The 15,872-nt window shown below is 39.4% G+C and overlaps 1 protein-coding gene across 6 annotated transcripts in view; it reads left to right on the top strand.

Annotated features, from left to right (window-relative positions):
- Window positions 1-15,872, top strand: part of dhx29 (DEAH (Asp-Glu-Ala-His) box polypeptide 29) — a 145,360-nt gene that overhangs the window by 23,404 nt on the left and 106,084 nt on the right. For 5 of the 6 annotated variants that reach the window (XR_010975181.1, XR_010975179.1, XR_010975180.1 and 2 more), the window contains exons 5-7: window positions 204-343; window positions 10,461-10,610; window positions 11,632-11,758. Coding sequence is in view for 2 of the 6 variants with exons in the window: in XM_068032986.1 (XP_067889087.1) it covers window positions 204-343; window positions 10,461-10,610; window positions 11,632-11,758 (417 nt within the window). In the remaining 4 variants the exon portion in view is untranslated. Of the gene's footprint in view, window positions 1-203; window positions 344-10,460; window positions 10,611-11,631; window positions 11,759-15,872 lie in introns of those variants that run through there. The other variant, XM_068033017.1, reaches the window with a different exon arrangement.

The raw sequence follows: 15,872 nt of genomic DNA, 5'->3' as shown, positions 1-15,872 counted from the left end.
TGTCCCTTTAATGGACTAGCTGAACTCAAGAGCTTTGCATGTGGGGAATTTTGAATGTAATTCTAACATCCTAATGCTGTGGCACAGCATGTGTGTGAGCAAGATGGCTTGTCAGTTACATTAATTACAGTAAGTTAAATTGGAATAATTTCTGATTAAATTAAGACATATTAATCTAGAGTGACTTGTATTATTTCTTCAAGACTCGTTACCTGATGGATTCCGTCAGAAATTGCAGGAGGAAGAGACTAAGTCCAAGCCCAAATTTCAGATGCCTGTAAAACCTGCAACAAGTCATGAAGTATCCAAGGATCAAAAGAGTGATGAGAAGCCCCAGGCCAAGGTGAGAATATTAATATTTTCTCTGGTTTATTGATTTTAGCAAAAGGGGAGAAAAGAATGCAGATGTGCCTGGTGATGGATTCATTGCTGTCTTTTTTTTCCCACTTCCCCCTCCAGCCCAGATTCTCAGCGTTTGTTTCAAGGATGTGATCTTAATGCACCATTAATCAAATGTACTGCTATTTCCTTACTGCTGTTTTTGAAAAAGGAAAGAAGGGCTAATTCATCACTGCTGAATTTAATGCATAGTGTTTTTATTCTCCCATGAAGTAAAACATGTTGAAGTTGCTTAATTTTTGAGGCACTGATGCAGTATTCAGACTTCATATGGAGATGGTCTCTCATGCTCGTTTGGTTGCCTACTTTGTCCATCTCATTTCTGCTTAATTTGGCTAATATTTCTTAAACTGCACCTGAAGCATGTTGCCAGTGTTGAATTGCTTACATTACTTGTACTTGCCACAATAGATATGTTTGGTCTATGCCCAATAAAGATTTGGTTACTACATTACAGAAGGATGAGTGTGCACGAGAGAGGGTTCAGAGGAGATTTATGAGAATGTTGCCAGACCTGGAGAGTTTTAGCTCTGAGGAAAGATTGGATCGGCTGGGTTTGTTTTCTTTTGGAACATAAGAAGCTGAGGGGCGGTTTAATTCATTATTTAGGCTGTGTTCATCCATGTAGCTTGTAACCCTCCTCATGGCTTTTCCAATTATTACTGTCCCTTGCTGTCGTCCATATGGTTCCTTGGTATGATATGTCATCTGTCTATTTTCTCGGTCTCCCCCTCTTTTTCCTGCTGTTATTCAAAATAATGCCTTGGAATCTTTTACGTCCACCTGAGAGGGCAGACGGGGCCTTGGTCTCATCCAAAAGACATGTGGGGAATTGTGAATGTAATTCTAACATCCTAATACTGTGGCACAGCATGTGTGTGAGCAAGATGGCTTGTGGGGAGCACTAGAGTGTCAAACTTGATTTTTGTGCTCAGGTCCTGGAATGAGACTTGAATCCGGAACTTTCTGACTCAGAGGCAACAGTGTTGGCAACTGAGCCAAGGCTGACACACTGAACTTGCTGTTGTGTACAAGCGCTATCTAGTACTGCACAGTTGAAGGAGTCCATGATGAACGCATTCATCACAGGACTAGTACTCCATGTGACCAGTACAGTTTGTTCAGTTTTATCTTTCATCTTTATTCTCTTCCTCAGAGTTCTCATGCGTCTGCCTCTTTGCTTTGGGCAGTTCACCACAAAATGGTACTTCAAGTCATACCTGAAGCACCTATTAACTGTCCCTTGTGCATTCCTAGAGTTCATTCGTCTATTATTTTTTTTCCAATTTTAACTTCTTTAATAGCCAGCTCTGTTCATGTTGCTTTCATCCTCATTCTGCCTATCTTTACTTCTATTGTATTGGTATCTGGACTATTTCAAAATGTGGCATTGAATGTTCTGTGCTTTCTGCCATCACGGAATATCTCATTTGTCCCACGAAGGCTGAAGGAAATGACTGTTTCCTTAGGAATGTTTTTTAAGGCTGCAGACATCTGATCCAACAGAGTGTCCTTCTCTGAGAACCTAATACCAGTTAGAACCAGTTGTCTGTCCACTGGAGACATCTTAGCACAAACCAGTAATTTAAACACTAGTACCGATCCAGGGATCTCCAAATTGAACTTTTATCATTCTTTTAAACAATCTGTTTAAAGTCCATGATATATTCTTCTGTGGAATGATCATCTGTTTTTCAAAATCTATCAAATTCTGACCATGCCTAATAGGCATTTAACAGATTGTTTCTCTTGTAGAGTTCATCCAGGTACTCTAATAAAGGTCTAAACCTCCATCATGATCCAACTGATGGGCATCCATCTCACAAAATACTTCACTTCTAATCAGAAGCGACAACGCCAAGGCCATACCTTATTTTCTCTTTGGCAGGGTCGTAATCTGGGTCCACAATGCAATCACCTCTTGTTCTTCCAAACTCCAGAGAGTACAGGCCCAATTTATTCAGCTTTTCATCATTGGTTCCCAGGCTGAGAGGGTTGTTCAATCTAGTGAACCTTTTCTGTACCCCTTCCGAGGCAGGTGTATCCTTCCTTGGATATGGAGACTAAAACTGTGCACGGTTCTCCAGGTGCGGTCTCACCAAAGCCCCATACAATTGTAGAAGGACTTCCTTTTTCTTATACTCCAATCTCCTTGCAGTAATGGTCAACATGCCATTTGCCTTCCTAATTGTTTGCTGTACCTGCATGTTACCTTTGTGCTGCTTGTAGGAGTACACTGAAGTCTCTTTGAACATGAACATTTAACAGTTTCATGCCTTTTTATAAGTTTCCAGCAAAGTGAATAACCTCACACTTCCCAACATTGTACTCCATCTGCCACCTTGTTGCCCACTCGCTAAACCGGTCGATATCTCTTTGCCGCCTCTTTGTGACGTCCTCGCAGCTTATATTCCCACCTAGCTTGATATCCTCAGCAAACTTGGATACATTGCTCTCAGTCTCTTCATCTAAGTCATTTGTATTGAATGTAAATAACTGAGGCCCCAGCATTAATCCACTAGTTACAGTTTGCCAACGTGAAAATGCCCAGTTTATCTCTACTCTCTGCTTCCTTTCCGTTAACCAATCCTCCATCCATGCTAATATATTCCCCCAATTCCGAGTCCTTATCTTGCATATTAACCTTTTGTATGGCACCTTATCGAATGCCTTTTGGAAATGCAACTATATTACATCCACTGTCTCCCCTTTATCTACTCGACTAGTTACATCCTGAAAAAACTCTTAAAAATTTGTCAAAAGTAATTTCCCTTTGATAGAACCATGCTGACTCTGATCACACTGATTTTAAAGTGCATTGTTAAGACTTCTTTAATAATAGATTCCAGCATTTTCCAGAAGACTGCTGTCAGGCTAGCTGACCTGAGTCCCTTGTTTTCTCTATCCCTCCTTTCTTGAATATGCTATTACATTGGCTAACTTCCAATACACTTGGATCATTCTAGAATATAGGAACTTTTGGAAAATCATAACCAATGTCTTCGCTATACCTCTTCTAGAACCCCAGGATGTCGGCCATCAAGTCTTGGGGATTTGTCGGCTTTTAGTCCCTTAAGTTTCTCCAATACTTGTTCTATTATTAATTACTTTAAGTTTCTCACTCTTAGTAATCCCTTGGTTGCCCTCTATTTCTGGTATGTATTTTGTGTTTTATACTGTGAAGACAGACAAACAAAATGCTCAATGTCTGTCATTTCCTTAATAACCATGATTTCTCATATCTCTGTCTCTGAGGGTCTGACATTTACTTTAGCTAAAATAAAAGCAAAATACTGCAGATGCTGGAAATCTGAAATAAAAACAAAAAGTGCTGGAAATACTCAGCGGGTCTGGCAGTGAATGTGGAGAGAGAAGCAAAGTTCATGTTTCAGGTCAGTAAGAAAGATCCATCCATGGCTTACAAGGTAAGTTAAGGATAGTATTAGATTAAAAGAAGAGGTTGATGATGTTGAAAATAATAGTCGTAAGCCTTTGCACTGGCAGTGTTTCTGAAACCAGCAAAGGGTGGCCAAAAAGTTGATTTTTTTTTTTTTAAAAAAGGGATCAAGTACAATATCAGTGACCTAGCCAGTATTGTTGTCTAGTTCTCGGACACTGTACTTTTTCACTTTTTAAATCAACTTTTTGGTCACCCTTTGCTGGTTTCAGAAACACTGCCAGTGCTAAGGCTTACTACTATTCTTTGCAACATCATGAACGTCCTCTTTTAATCTAATACTATCCTTAAGTTACCTTGTAAGCCATGGATGGATCTATCTTGCTGAGTTTTTGTTTTTTAATGGAATGAAATTTAACATTTTGAATAATTTCTTTAACTGTTTCCCACTCTTTGTTTATTGCAATAGCTTTTGGTCTACATGCCTGATCAACCTTAGCCTGCTCTCCCCTCATTCCTATGTAATTAACTTTAAGTTTAAGATTCTTGTTTGGGACTGGAGTATGTCATTCTCAGAATTAATATGGGATTGAGTTGTATAATTTTTTTCGGAATATCTTTTAGTTTGAGATTATTGATTAAACCAGCCTTTTTACACAACGCTATCAAAAATAGCTTTATCCCGAGTTGGTTCCACAATGCTTTGTTCCAGGATACTTGCAAAAGCGTTCTACAAACTCATCCACCGCACTACCTTTGCCAATTTGATTTGTGCAGTCTGTATAAAGATTGAAGTCCCTCTGTAATATTACATTTCCTTTGTTGCAGGCTGCAATTATTTCTTGCTTCATGCTCTGTTCAAGGGTAGAACCACTGTCAAAGGGTTTATAAACTACTCCCACCAGTGTTTTCTGACTTCCTGTTTCTTATCTCCACCCATACCCAAAAGAGAGGGTTATGGGGAATGGAAAGTCCCTGGTAAGATAATAGATTGTGATGGTAAGACAGTACTTATCAAACTGTTGAGTGTTATTCCTCATGATTATTGGAATTAATTATGAAATCTCAGTCCCTGAACAGCTGATAAAAATAAACGAGGCAACTTGTACCTCAAACGTTAATATGTTGTGAGGAAGGTCCTGAGGAACAGAATATAAGAGATCAAGGGCTGGTTTGTGATAGTGTGAGTGATTGTGATACACAATTCTACTCTGATCTTAGTACTGACACATTTCTCAAATTCAGCAACTTGTACCTCAAATGCTCATATGTTGTGAGGAAGGTCCTGAGCAACAGCATGAGAGATCAAGGGCTGGATAGTGGTGATGAGTGATTATGATTCACATGACGGCTATTGCATCCACAGACCAACTGCCCAGAGTGGGTACTTGGTAGACATGTATTCAGGAAGGGTCCAGATAATGGAGGGATGTGATAATTGTGGGACATGCAGGAAAAGCTGCTGGAAAGTTTAAATATTGCTTGAATGCTTGAAGATGATGGCGAAGAAGTGAGGTCAATGGACTGTCCGAATGGGGTGCAAGAGTGGTAAATAAGGTGCAGTGGAAGTACTGATGGAAGAGTCACTTCCAGACGCTCTATCAGAAAATGATCACACACTGGAGACGGAATCACTGACGGTGCAAGAGGGAGATCTCGAAGTCGTAGTCTCCGCAGACACAAGTGGAAATAGTGGCTGTAGCTTGAATAGATTAGACAATGAAATCAAGGCCACAAAGCAGTTTCGTAACAGAACTAGAAGGAGAATTCCTCATGGTGATGTTTTGGTGGCTGCCAATAAAGTTGAGAATAAACTGAGAGACAAAACAAGGAAGTGGGATGTTGGAGAGAGTTAGGAGTTCATTCTGAGATACCAAATAAGGGTCAACCAGCTTTGCTGCATGGATGGATTTGTGTGAAAAAAGTCCTTGCAGATGAGTTTTGTAAGTCTAACGTGAGGCTTTGAAGAGTGATTGGGGGATACAGATGTTGGATTGGATTCTTCCACAGCTGGAAAAGTAATCTTAATCTTTTTAGCTCTTTTGGCCACACAGTTGTAGGAGTGTAGGTCAATCACATAAAAGCCACATTTCTAATGGGCAATACTTTTCAGAGGGAAGTACTTCTGAAACAGCCCAAGAGGCAGCTGATACGGGAGGAAAACTATGGAAACTGAACATATACTGCTATGGTCTGAATGATCCTTCCAGGATGTGTTTTTTTTGGTGAAAGCTGTTGTGCTGAAAATAGCTTATATTGAACTAAAAGCAGATCTGGCAATATTTTATTGGCATCTTTCTGATGCTTATGGATGATTTCTTATGGGGCAGTACTGTAGAATTTGAGAAATGTCAGAAAAAGATTAGAGTAGAATTGTGTATCATCACTCACATTACCACAATCCAGCCCTTGATCTCTCATATTCTGTTCCTCAGGATCTTCCTCACAACATATGAACCTTTGAGGTACAAGTTGCCTTGTTTATTTCTATCAGCTGCTCAGGGTCTGAGATTTTGTAATTAATTCCAATAATCAGGAGTAATAACTCTCTAACAGTTTGATAAGTACCGTCTTAACATCACAACCTATTAGCTTACCAGGGACTTTCCATTCCCCAGGCTTTTGGGGCTTTTAAATATGTTGGTTTAGATATCAAACTAAGTCTGGAATAACTGGAAATGAATAATCCTGTTGAGGGATTGTTACTCCCATCCTGGTTAATTGTACTCGGTCATCAAAAAAAGATGATCTATCCAAAGAAGAGTAAGAGCAATTGGGAAGCTTGATTAAAATAAATGCAAAATACTGCAGATGCTGGAAATCTGAAATAAAAACAAGAAATGCTGGAAATACACAGCAGGTCTGGCAGCATCTGTGAAGAGAAAAGCAGAGTTAACGTTTCTGGTCCGTGATCCTTCATCAGAACTGGCAAATATTAGAAATGTGCAAGGTTTTAAGTAAGTAAAACAGGGGTGGGGCCAGAGGTAACAATGTAGTTGGAATCCACGTGGGTTTTCGCCGGGTGCTCCGATTTCCTCCCACAGCCCAAGACTTGCAGGTTGATGGGTAAATTGGCCATTATAAATTGCTCCTAGTATAGGTAGGTGGTCGGGGAATTGAGGGAAGGTGGGGATGTGGTAGGAATATGGGATTTATGTAGGATTAGTACAAATGGGTGGTTGATGGTCAGCACAGACTTGGTGGGCCGAAGAGCCTGTTTCAGTGCTGTATCTCTAAATAAAATAAAAATGTGTACTTAAATTCCCATTCTTGGCTGACCCAAAGAACGTGAAGCTAGTCATTTTTAGCGATGCTTCACATGCTAATCTTCCTGATGGGTATTCTCGTGCAGCTGGTTTCACTGTAGTTTAGATGGGCAAGAGTGGGAAATGTTGTCCTTTTTAGCTTGGGAAACAAAGAAAATAAAAAGGTGGTTAAAAGTATTCTGGCTGCAGAAACACTGGCTCTTGTGGAGGCAGTGGTTATGGGATTCTATTTGTCACATGTCTTGAGGGAGATTCTGTACAATGGGCGTCCTGAAGATAGTATATCCATTGCATGTTATGTAGATAATCATTCATTGTGGGATAAAAACGCTTGAAAGAAAATGTGAGTGAGAAAAGTTTACGTATGGCTTGACCTTGCCAGCTTGAAACAAATGCTGGAGAGAAAGGAAATCTCTTTTTAAAAAAAAATTAAATGAGCGGATGCAAGTCATAATCTGGATTGTTTTACAAAAAGAAATGCATGTAAACAGAAATGATTGGGGGTCCTAGAGGAGGGGCGTATCACTTTGTAATGCTTTGTACAGAATATGGAGGTCTTTGATTTAATTTTGTTTTGAAATTTTGGTTGTCCATATAAACTGTAATTTTTATTTATAGTGAGAGAAGGGAATCTGTTAATTGTGTATTAATTGTATATAGATAGTGGGCATTAACCCACAATTTACTTGTGCTCTAATAGATCTGAACAGACAGAAACTGTGGTTTGAAAGCAAGATACTCTGTATGCTAGAAATCTGAAATAAAAACAGGAAATGCTGAAAATAATTAGCAGATCTGGCAGCATCAGTGTGGAGAGAGTGTTATTTTTCAGGTCTGTGAACTTGCGTCAAAACGTGTTAAAAGGTCTCAGACTTGAAACAATGACTCTATTTTTCTCTCCAGATGCTGTCAGACCTGCTCAGTATTTTCAAATTTTATTTCTGAAACTGTGGTTCTTGGGTTAGGAGGTGCATACTTGTTATATGTATCTCTTAAATAAAAGCTTATACAAATGTGTGTAATGAGTGGCTCCAGTTCTGTCCTTTACCGCCTGGCTTTCTGGATTATAACCATGTACTTCAAGTGCCGTAGTCCACCAGGACACAGACCAAGAGCTAGAAACTGATTAGACTGGATAGCTCTTTTTGCCTGGCACACACACAATGGATCGAATGGCTTCCTGTTCGTACATTTTCTAAGTTTGTAAATAAAAAAAAAAGTTTGAATCTTTTCATTGGTTAAATTGTGCAATTTTAGACTACTCTAGTTAATAAAATGTACTTGGTCATCTTGAAAGGATTGCCAACAGCAAAACATATTGGATGCATGCCAGGTCGTCTGGTCAGACAGGCCAACTGTTGCTTTGAGCGCTTTTAAGTTCTTGAGAGTTAAATGAATCAACAGTGCATGCTATTAACAGTATTATTGTTTTCACTGTCTCACATATCTCTACCAGCAATCACATGATCTGGGAAAGATAAATGCATGATCTGTTGAATAAAATGAGAACTTTTGTGTGAGTGGCAGAACTGTCGCAAGTAAGTGTCCCTACTGAGGCTGATGAATCAGTGTTCCTCCATGTTGAATGCCATTTGGAAGACGCACTGAAGGATCTAAGGGCACAAATGTAGTCTTGGGGGATTGTGATGTCCCTCACCAAGAGCCATTTGGTACCACCACTACTGACCAAACTGACTGTGTCCTGATGGACACATCTTGCAGAATGGTTATGTGGTAGGTGGTGAGAGAACCGATATGAAGGAAAAATCTACTTGACCTCGTTCTTGCTAGTCTGCCTGTCATCGATGCATCTAACCTTGACTGTATTGGTAGAATTGACCACTGCAAGTCCTTGTGGAAACGAAGTTCTGTCTTCTCAAAGGAGGGTATCCTCAGTGTGTTCTGTGGCACTCCCACCAGACTAAATAGGTGAGATTCAGAACAGATCTAGCAGCAGAGAACTGGACATCCATGAGGCGCAGTGGGCCATCAGCAGCAGAATTGTATTCAACCACAATCTGTAACCTCATGGCCCAGCATAAACCCCGTCTACTATTACCATCAAGCTGGGAGACCAACCCTGGCTCAATCAGGAGGGCATGCTAGGAGCAGCACCAGTCATACCTCAAAATTAGGTGTCAACCTGGTGAAGCTACAACTCAGGACGACTTGCGTGTCAAACTGCGTAAGCAGCAGACAAAAGACTGTGCAAAGCGATCCCGCAACCACTGGATCAGATCTAAGCTCTGCATCTTGTCCTGACTTGCGCCTTGTAGATGGTGGACAGGCTTTTGGGAGTCAGGAGGTGAGTTACTTGCCGCAAGATTCCTAGCCTCTGACCTGCTCTTGCTGAAACTTTTGCAGCCAGAAGTGCCAAATTAATTTTCCATTTTGATCTTCTCCTGAGTTCCCCACCATCACAGGTGCCAATGTTCAGCCAATTCGATTCACTCTGCTCAATATCAAGAAAAGATACAGCAAAGGCTATGGGCCCCAATGACATCCCTGCTATTGTGCTGGTGACTTGTGCTGCACCACTAGCCAAGCTGCTGGCATCTACACAACAAAGTGGAAACTTGCCTAGGTATGTCCTGTTCACAGAAAGCAGGACAAATCCAATCTGTCCCAACCAATTAGAGTCGCAACGTGCAAGGCAATTGCAATCCTTTAAACATGTTTCTCAAAATATACTTAAAATATAATCAACACTATAAAAAAAATTGCACAAATGCAGCTTTTAATTGTTATCCATTTGTGTTTTTTCTTAAATGTGTGAAACTAGCTTTTAAAATAAAAAAAAAAATTGAATACATTACATTTGTTTTGAAGATTAAGTGTGATATTGTTTGTATAGAATATGCTGTACAGCCGCAGGCTGTTCAGCCCAACCAATTCATGCTGGAGTTTATGCTCCACTCGAGCCTCCTCCTATCCTTCCTCCTCTAAATGTCAGCAAAATCCTGTGTTTCCTTCTCCCTCATAAGTTCATCCCATTGAATGCGCCAAGACTATTTGCCTTGACTACTCTCTCTGGTAGCGAGCTCCAAATTCTAACTACTTTCTGGGTGAAGAAGTTTCTTCTGAATTCCCTATTTGCTTTCTTCGTGACCATCATGTTGATGGCCTCTGTTTTTGGTCTTCTCCACAAATGGAAACACACTCACCTGTTCTATCAAAACCTTTCATAATTTTATATACCTATCTTAGTTCATCCCTCGGCCTTCTCCCTTCAAAAGAAAAGGGGCCCAACCTGTTCGTTCATCCCTGATGGGTGTATAACCTCATAGTTTTGAGATTTGTGTAGTTGGAGGCAAATGTTTGATTCCTAACGAAGACAAAGGTTGACATTTTTGAATTGAATGAAAGGAATTTGAGTTGCTATATTCTCTTGCTGATAGATAGCCGAAAGTCAAAGCACGCAAGTTAGCATGAAGGAATGGATTTTGCGATATGCTGAAAAAGCAAATAGCAGTGGTGATGATGATGAAGAAGATCAGGATAATGAAATACCAGGAAAGACCTCTGAAAAGCATGAACAGTTTGATCCAGTGAGTATAAAAATCATTTTGAACTGTGTGAAGAAAGAAAATTGGTTGTGTACTTATGACTGAAAAATAACCACGAGTGGAACATGGAAGTTTTTACATGAAATACAAGTTCCTTTTTCCTCCATATTACTGCATATTGAACTGTTAAAAGCAAATTTAAATTACAATGGTAGTTGTAAGCTATGAAAATGTCAAGTATACTTGAAAGCAGAAAAAACTAAATTGAAGTATTTTGTGAAATGTTGAGAATTTACTAAACCTTTTTAAAATCTTGAGTTCTGGCAAATAGTTTTGTCATTGATTAGCTATCACAATAAATTGATCAAAAATATTTTGTTAATTTAAATTTTTGTAGGAAAATGCTCTGTGGGGCATCTCTGGCTTAGTCTTGCCAAGGTGAATATCCCTTTTCTAAATTTCAATTTATTTGATTTGAGGAATATAGATTGTAATATTAAACACAAGGCAGTTGTCTTGTAATTATCTTCGTGTTGGATCTTGATCTTGGAACTGCCTGTTTTTCACTTTCTCATCAATGTTCTTCTCTCGAAGATAGTGAAGACCTCTTGATAGGTTACATTTCTGTCACTGCGAAGTGCCCTCTGATACCTCACCTAATACCATTATTGATGTGAGCTTCAAGTGAGTGTCAGTAGGCTCTTTGACCATAGGAAACATCAGAATTAAGCTTGATAATGCCTTACTCAGGCTTTCTTGTTACTCTTTCTAACCCAGGAGCATTGACCCCAATTGCGATGGGCCTCATGTCCTGTCTGAAATGAAATAACTTAATAGTTTTGAAAATCAATTTCCTGTGGTTGTCACCCCTCTCAGGAAAAGAAATACATTTTTGAGAGGTCTTGTTATGGTCAGTTGGAAGTGTTGGTTTCAGTACCATTTTTTCTTCTTATTTCATAATTCACTGTAATAGCATATGTTTAGCATAAAATATTGCAGTTACTAGCAAGATTTAAAATCTTTTGATGGCAATTCAAGTGAATTTTACTTTTTTATTGAACAGAATGCTCTTTACTTGGAACTGACAGCAAAACTGCTTGATACCAAAGAACGGGCTCTGTCCTTTAAACAGAGTAATAACAAACATGCTCAGAGAGAAGCAGGTGATAGAATAAAGATACTGCAACAGGGTAAGGACATAGTTACTCCGTTTCACTGCTGTGATGTAGGATTTTTGTAAAAGTGGTTTTTAAAAGTTTATTGGAATAATAGAAAGTTTACAGCACAGAAGGAGGCCACTTGGCCCATTGTGTCTGTGCCACTGGAAAAAACGATCCACCCTGTCTAATCCCACCTTCCAGCATTTGGTCTTTGGCCTTCAGATTACGACACTTAAGGTGCATATTCAGAATCCTTTGGAATGAGTTGAGGGTTTTTTGCCTCGACTGCCCTTTCGGGCAGTGAGTTCCAGACCCTCACCACTCTCTGGTTGAAAAAATCTTTCCTTATCTCCCCTCCAATCTTCCAATTACTTTATATCTATGCCCTCTAGTCACTGACCTCTTTGCTATGGTAAATAGGCCCTTCACCTCCATTCTATCCAGGCCCCTCAAAATTATGTACATTTCAATCAGATCTCCCCTTCTCTGTTCCAAGGAGAACAACCACAGCCTATCCAGTCTTTCCTTACAGCTGCATTTTTCCAGTCCTGGCAACATCTTCGTAAATCTCCTCTGTATCCTCTCTAGTGCATTTGCGTCTTTTCTGTAATGAGGTGACCAGAGCTGCACATGGTACTCCAATTGTGGCCTAACCGATGAGTTATACAGTTCCAGCATAACCTCCCTGCTCTTATATTCTATACCTCAGCTAATAAAGGAAAGGATTCCATATGCCTTCTTAACCACCTCATCAACCTGTCCTACCTTCAGGGATCTGTGGACATTCACTCCAAGGTCCCTCAATTCCTCTACACTTCTCAGTATTTTCCCATTGATCGTTTATTCCTGTGCCTTTTCTGACCTCCCCAAATGCATCACCTCACACTTCTCTATGTTGAATTCCATTTGCCACTTTTCTGCCCAGATCATCTATATCTTGCTGCAGCTATTCTTGCTGTCTACCACACGACCAATCTTTGTGTCGCCTGCAAACTTCTTGATCACGCCCCCTACATTTAAGTCCAAATCGTTAACATATACCACAAAAAACAGGGGACCCAATACTGAGCCACTGGCAACGGCCCTCCAGTTGCATAAACACCCGTCAGCAATTACCCTTTGTTTCCTGCCACTGAGCCAATTTTGTATTCGCCTTGCTGCATTTCCATGGATCCCATGAGATTTTATTTTTAAAACAAAATCTGCTATGTGGTCAAAAGCCTTGCTAAACTCTGGGGACCACATCAACTGCACTTCCCTCATCTATCTTCCTTGTTATTTCAAAAAATTTGTTCAAGTTGGTCAGACAAGATCTTCCCTTAGCAAATCCATGCTGACCTTGATTAATCCGTGCCTTTCTATGTGACAGTTTATCCTGTGTCTCAGGATTGATTCCAATAATTTGCCCACTATTGAGGTTAGACTGACTGGCCTGTAATTATTCAGTCTATCTTTCGCTCCCTTTTTATGTAGAGGTACAATTGTTAAAAGACATTGAAGTAATCGTGGGCTGGAAGGGCAGGAATGAGGACAATACCCAACAAAAATTGTCTTTGATGTCTCTTGTGAAATTGAAGACATAAGATTTCACATGATTAGGCCTAGCAATGTTGGCCATTGAAATGGGATGGTCTTGGTGATTAAGCAAGTAACATTTGCAAGCTATGAAAATCTGGAGTGCTTTTTAAACTGGAGAAGTATTTTAAGTAATTGACTGAACCTATTCTGACGAATAAGCTGTTCATAGTTGAGCTGTGAAACCAAATTGGTGAAAAATATGTAGTAAATGTGAAGCTCTGTTGGAATGTACTTTAGTTTACTTGTGGATATCTGTATTGTAAAATGCAATTTATTTGAGTTCAAGAGTGGAGAGAAAGGGAAGTGTGTCTCTTTATTTAAACTGAGGCTCTGTCTGCTTGTTTAGTGGTTGTTGAAGATGTGATAGCATTATTCAAACAACAGGGAAAACATGATTCAGGAATTTTGTTGAGTGTAATAGCATTAAGGAAAGCAATAACAAATCAAACTATTATGAACAAACTCTAGAAATCACAATTGCTGTTGGACTGCAGGTATTAATGAAGTTCTTGGGATACTGCCCTTGCGAGTACATATGATAGTTAATAGTATTATAAACTATTGTTATGACCGGGGTGGGAGAAGTGCACTGTTAATTCCGTCCTTCTTCTCCACAGGTCACAACATATATTTAAATTTTCCAACTTAACGTTACGGTCAACCATATACTCTATTTTTCCCAGAATATAACAAATCAACCAGGTTTCTTCAATAAACAAATATTAAAGCCCCTTATTTATCCTAGCCCTAACACACATACATACATAACCGGTCAACTGGGAAAATAGAAAGGTAATATGTTTACAGCTGTTGCAAAGAAAACAGGTAGAATAAAAAAAACACTTGGATTGAAAAGAAAGCATGGGAAGATGTCCTTTGTTTTCGTTCGGCTTCCCAAATGCATCTCGATGGTTGTCAATGGGATCTTCCTAGAACAGTTCTATCCAGTCGATGTTAATGATCAATTTGGGTAGGCGTTGCAAGAGATGCAGCTACAGAAGGCTCGAAATCAGTCTTAGAGCAGGAAGGCAGCTACAAGGTTTCAGTTCCACACATTCGATGCAAGATTCCTTCAAATACAGAAGGAAATGGGAATCTGCTATATTGGAAATACAGGGTTTCTTTTCAAGAGGAGGAGATGAGCTGTCTTCCCCTAACAAGCGCGAAGCAACAACTGACTGTTGTAACAGTTCAAAATGAAACTAAAACAGTTCAGAAGTCAAATCTCCTGTCCTATAAATCTTGGCCTGTCACTTCTTCGTAAACATCTCTCCAAGTCAAAACAACCCCTGCTGTGTTATTTGAAAACAGGTGCCTTCCAGTAACTGTTCACAGTTCAAATTCAGACCAAACCTTCTGGTGACCTTCTTTTAAAAAAAAAACCCTAAGTTCCAACATCTTGAAATTCATTTCGGTTTTAAAATACAAATTCTCAAGGTTTAACAAAAAATGGAAACACCTCGTAACACTATTTTGTTTCCATAGCCCAGAGTGAATGGGCTGGGTCTAGATGGGGGTAAAAGAATCATGTTAAAGACCCGTGTTGTTGTTAACAAGCAAATCAGCCAGCAAGAGGATTAAGAGATGGCATGAGTTGCAAATCTTGAGTTGCTTGTCGATTGACTCAGCTTCGCTGTTTGCTTTTTGCAAATGGCATCTCTCCCTTCGCCTCCCTGCTATTTGTAAGAACTTTCTGGATTTGCATATTTGTGCATTAAATTTTCCAACAGTAATTTAGCCTGATAATTATCGGCCTAAGCATCATATTGACTAGATAATTGTTAATATAGTGCCAATCAACCCCTCTGACCCAGAAATTGAACAGTATAAACTGTGGAGTCTTATCCTTTCAAGGAGTAAATTGTTCGATTTAAAATGTCAAATTTTATTTCTTCACTTTTCCTTTTCTTTTTTTTCTCACAATTTAATCTTTCCTTTCCTCCTGTATCTGATTCGATTTTAATTCACCCACTCTCTAATTCATTTTTCTGCTTTGTTGTCCCCCTGTTTCTTAATCCTTGACTATCATTGGGTTCAGGACTGTTGGACCTGCTGTTCGCTCAGCTCTGGAATGTTCCATTGCCCTTGCCATGCCATTATCAGTTCACACTTCGAGCAAATAACAGTGCAAAAAAGTTTTGAATTGAAGGGTGCAGAGAAAAATCCTAACTAATGGGGCTTGCCACAAGATACACACTTGAATCCCAAGTTTTAGATTGTTACACAGGGGTTGAAAAAATATGGCGCATAAGTTTACACTAAGTGTAGTTGAATTAGTGTAGGCTAGAAAGAACCTCAAAACTGTTGATATGTTACTTTTTGCGGTCAATGTGTGAAAAGGCTTTGAAGTATTAAAATAGTGTGTGTATCACACTTGTTTGTACAAATCAGGACATCCTGGCTATAGACGGTGCTAAGATTTTACAATGCACTTGTTAGCCCTTATTTAAAATGTCATGATTTGGTTGTGTTACTGTAAGAGTATGTAGCACAAACAAGCATCAAGACTGATCCAATATGTAAAAACGCTGAGTTATGAGAAAAGATTGCAGAATCTTTGCTTTTG

This window comes from Heterodontus francisci, chromosome 1, assembly GCF_036365525.1.
Source record: "Heterodontus francisci isolate sHetFra1 chromosome 1, sHetFra1.hap1, whole genome shotgun sequence".
NCBI lineage: Eukaryota > Metazoa > Chordata > Chondrichthyes > Heterodontiformes > Heterodontidae > Heterodontus > Heterodontus francisci.
Note: the sequence above shows the minus strand (reverse complement) of the source record. Positions and strands in the feature narration are given on the sequence as shown.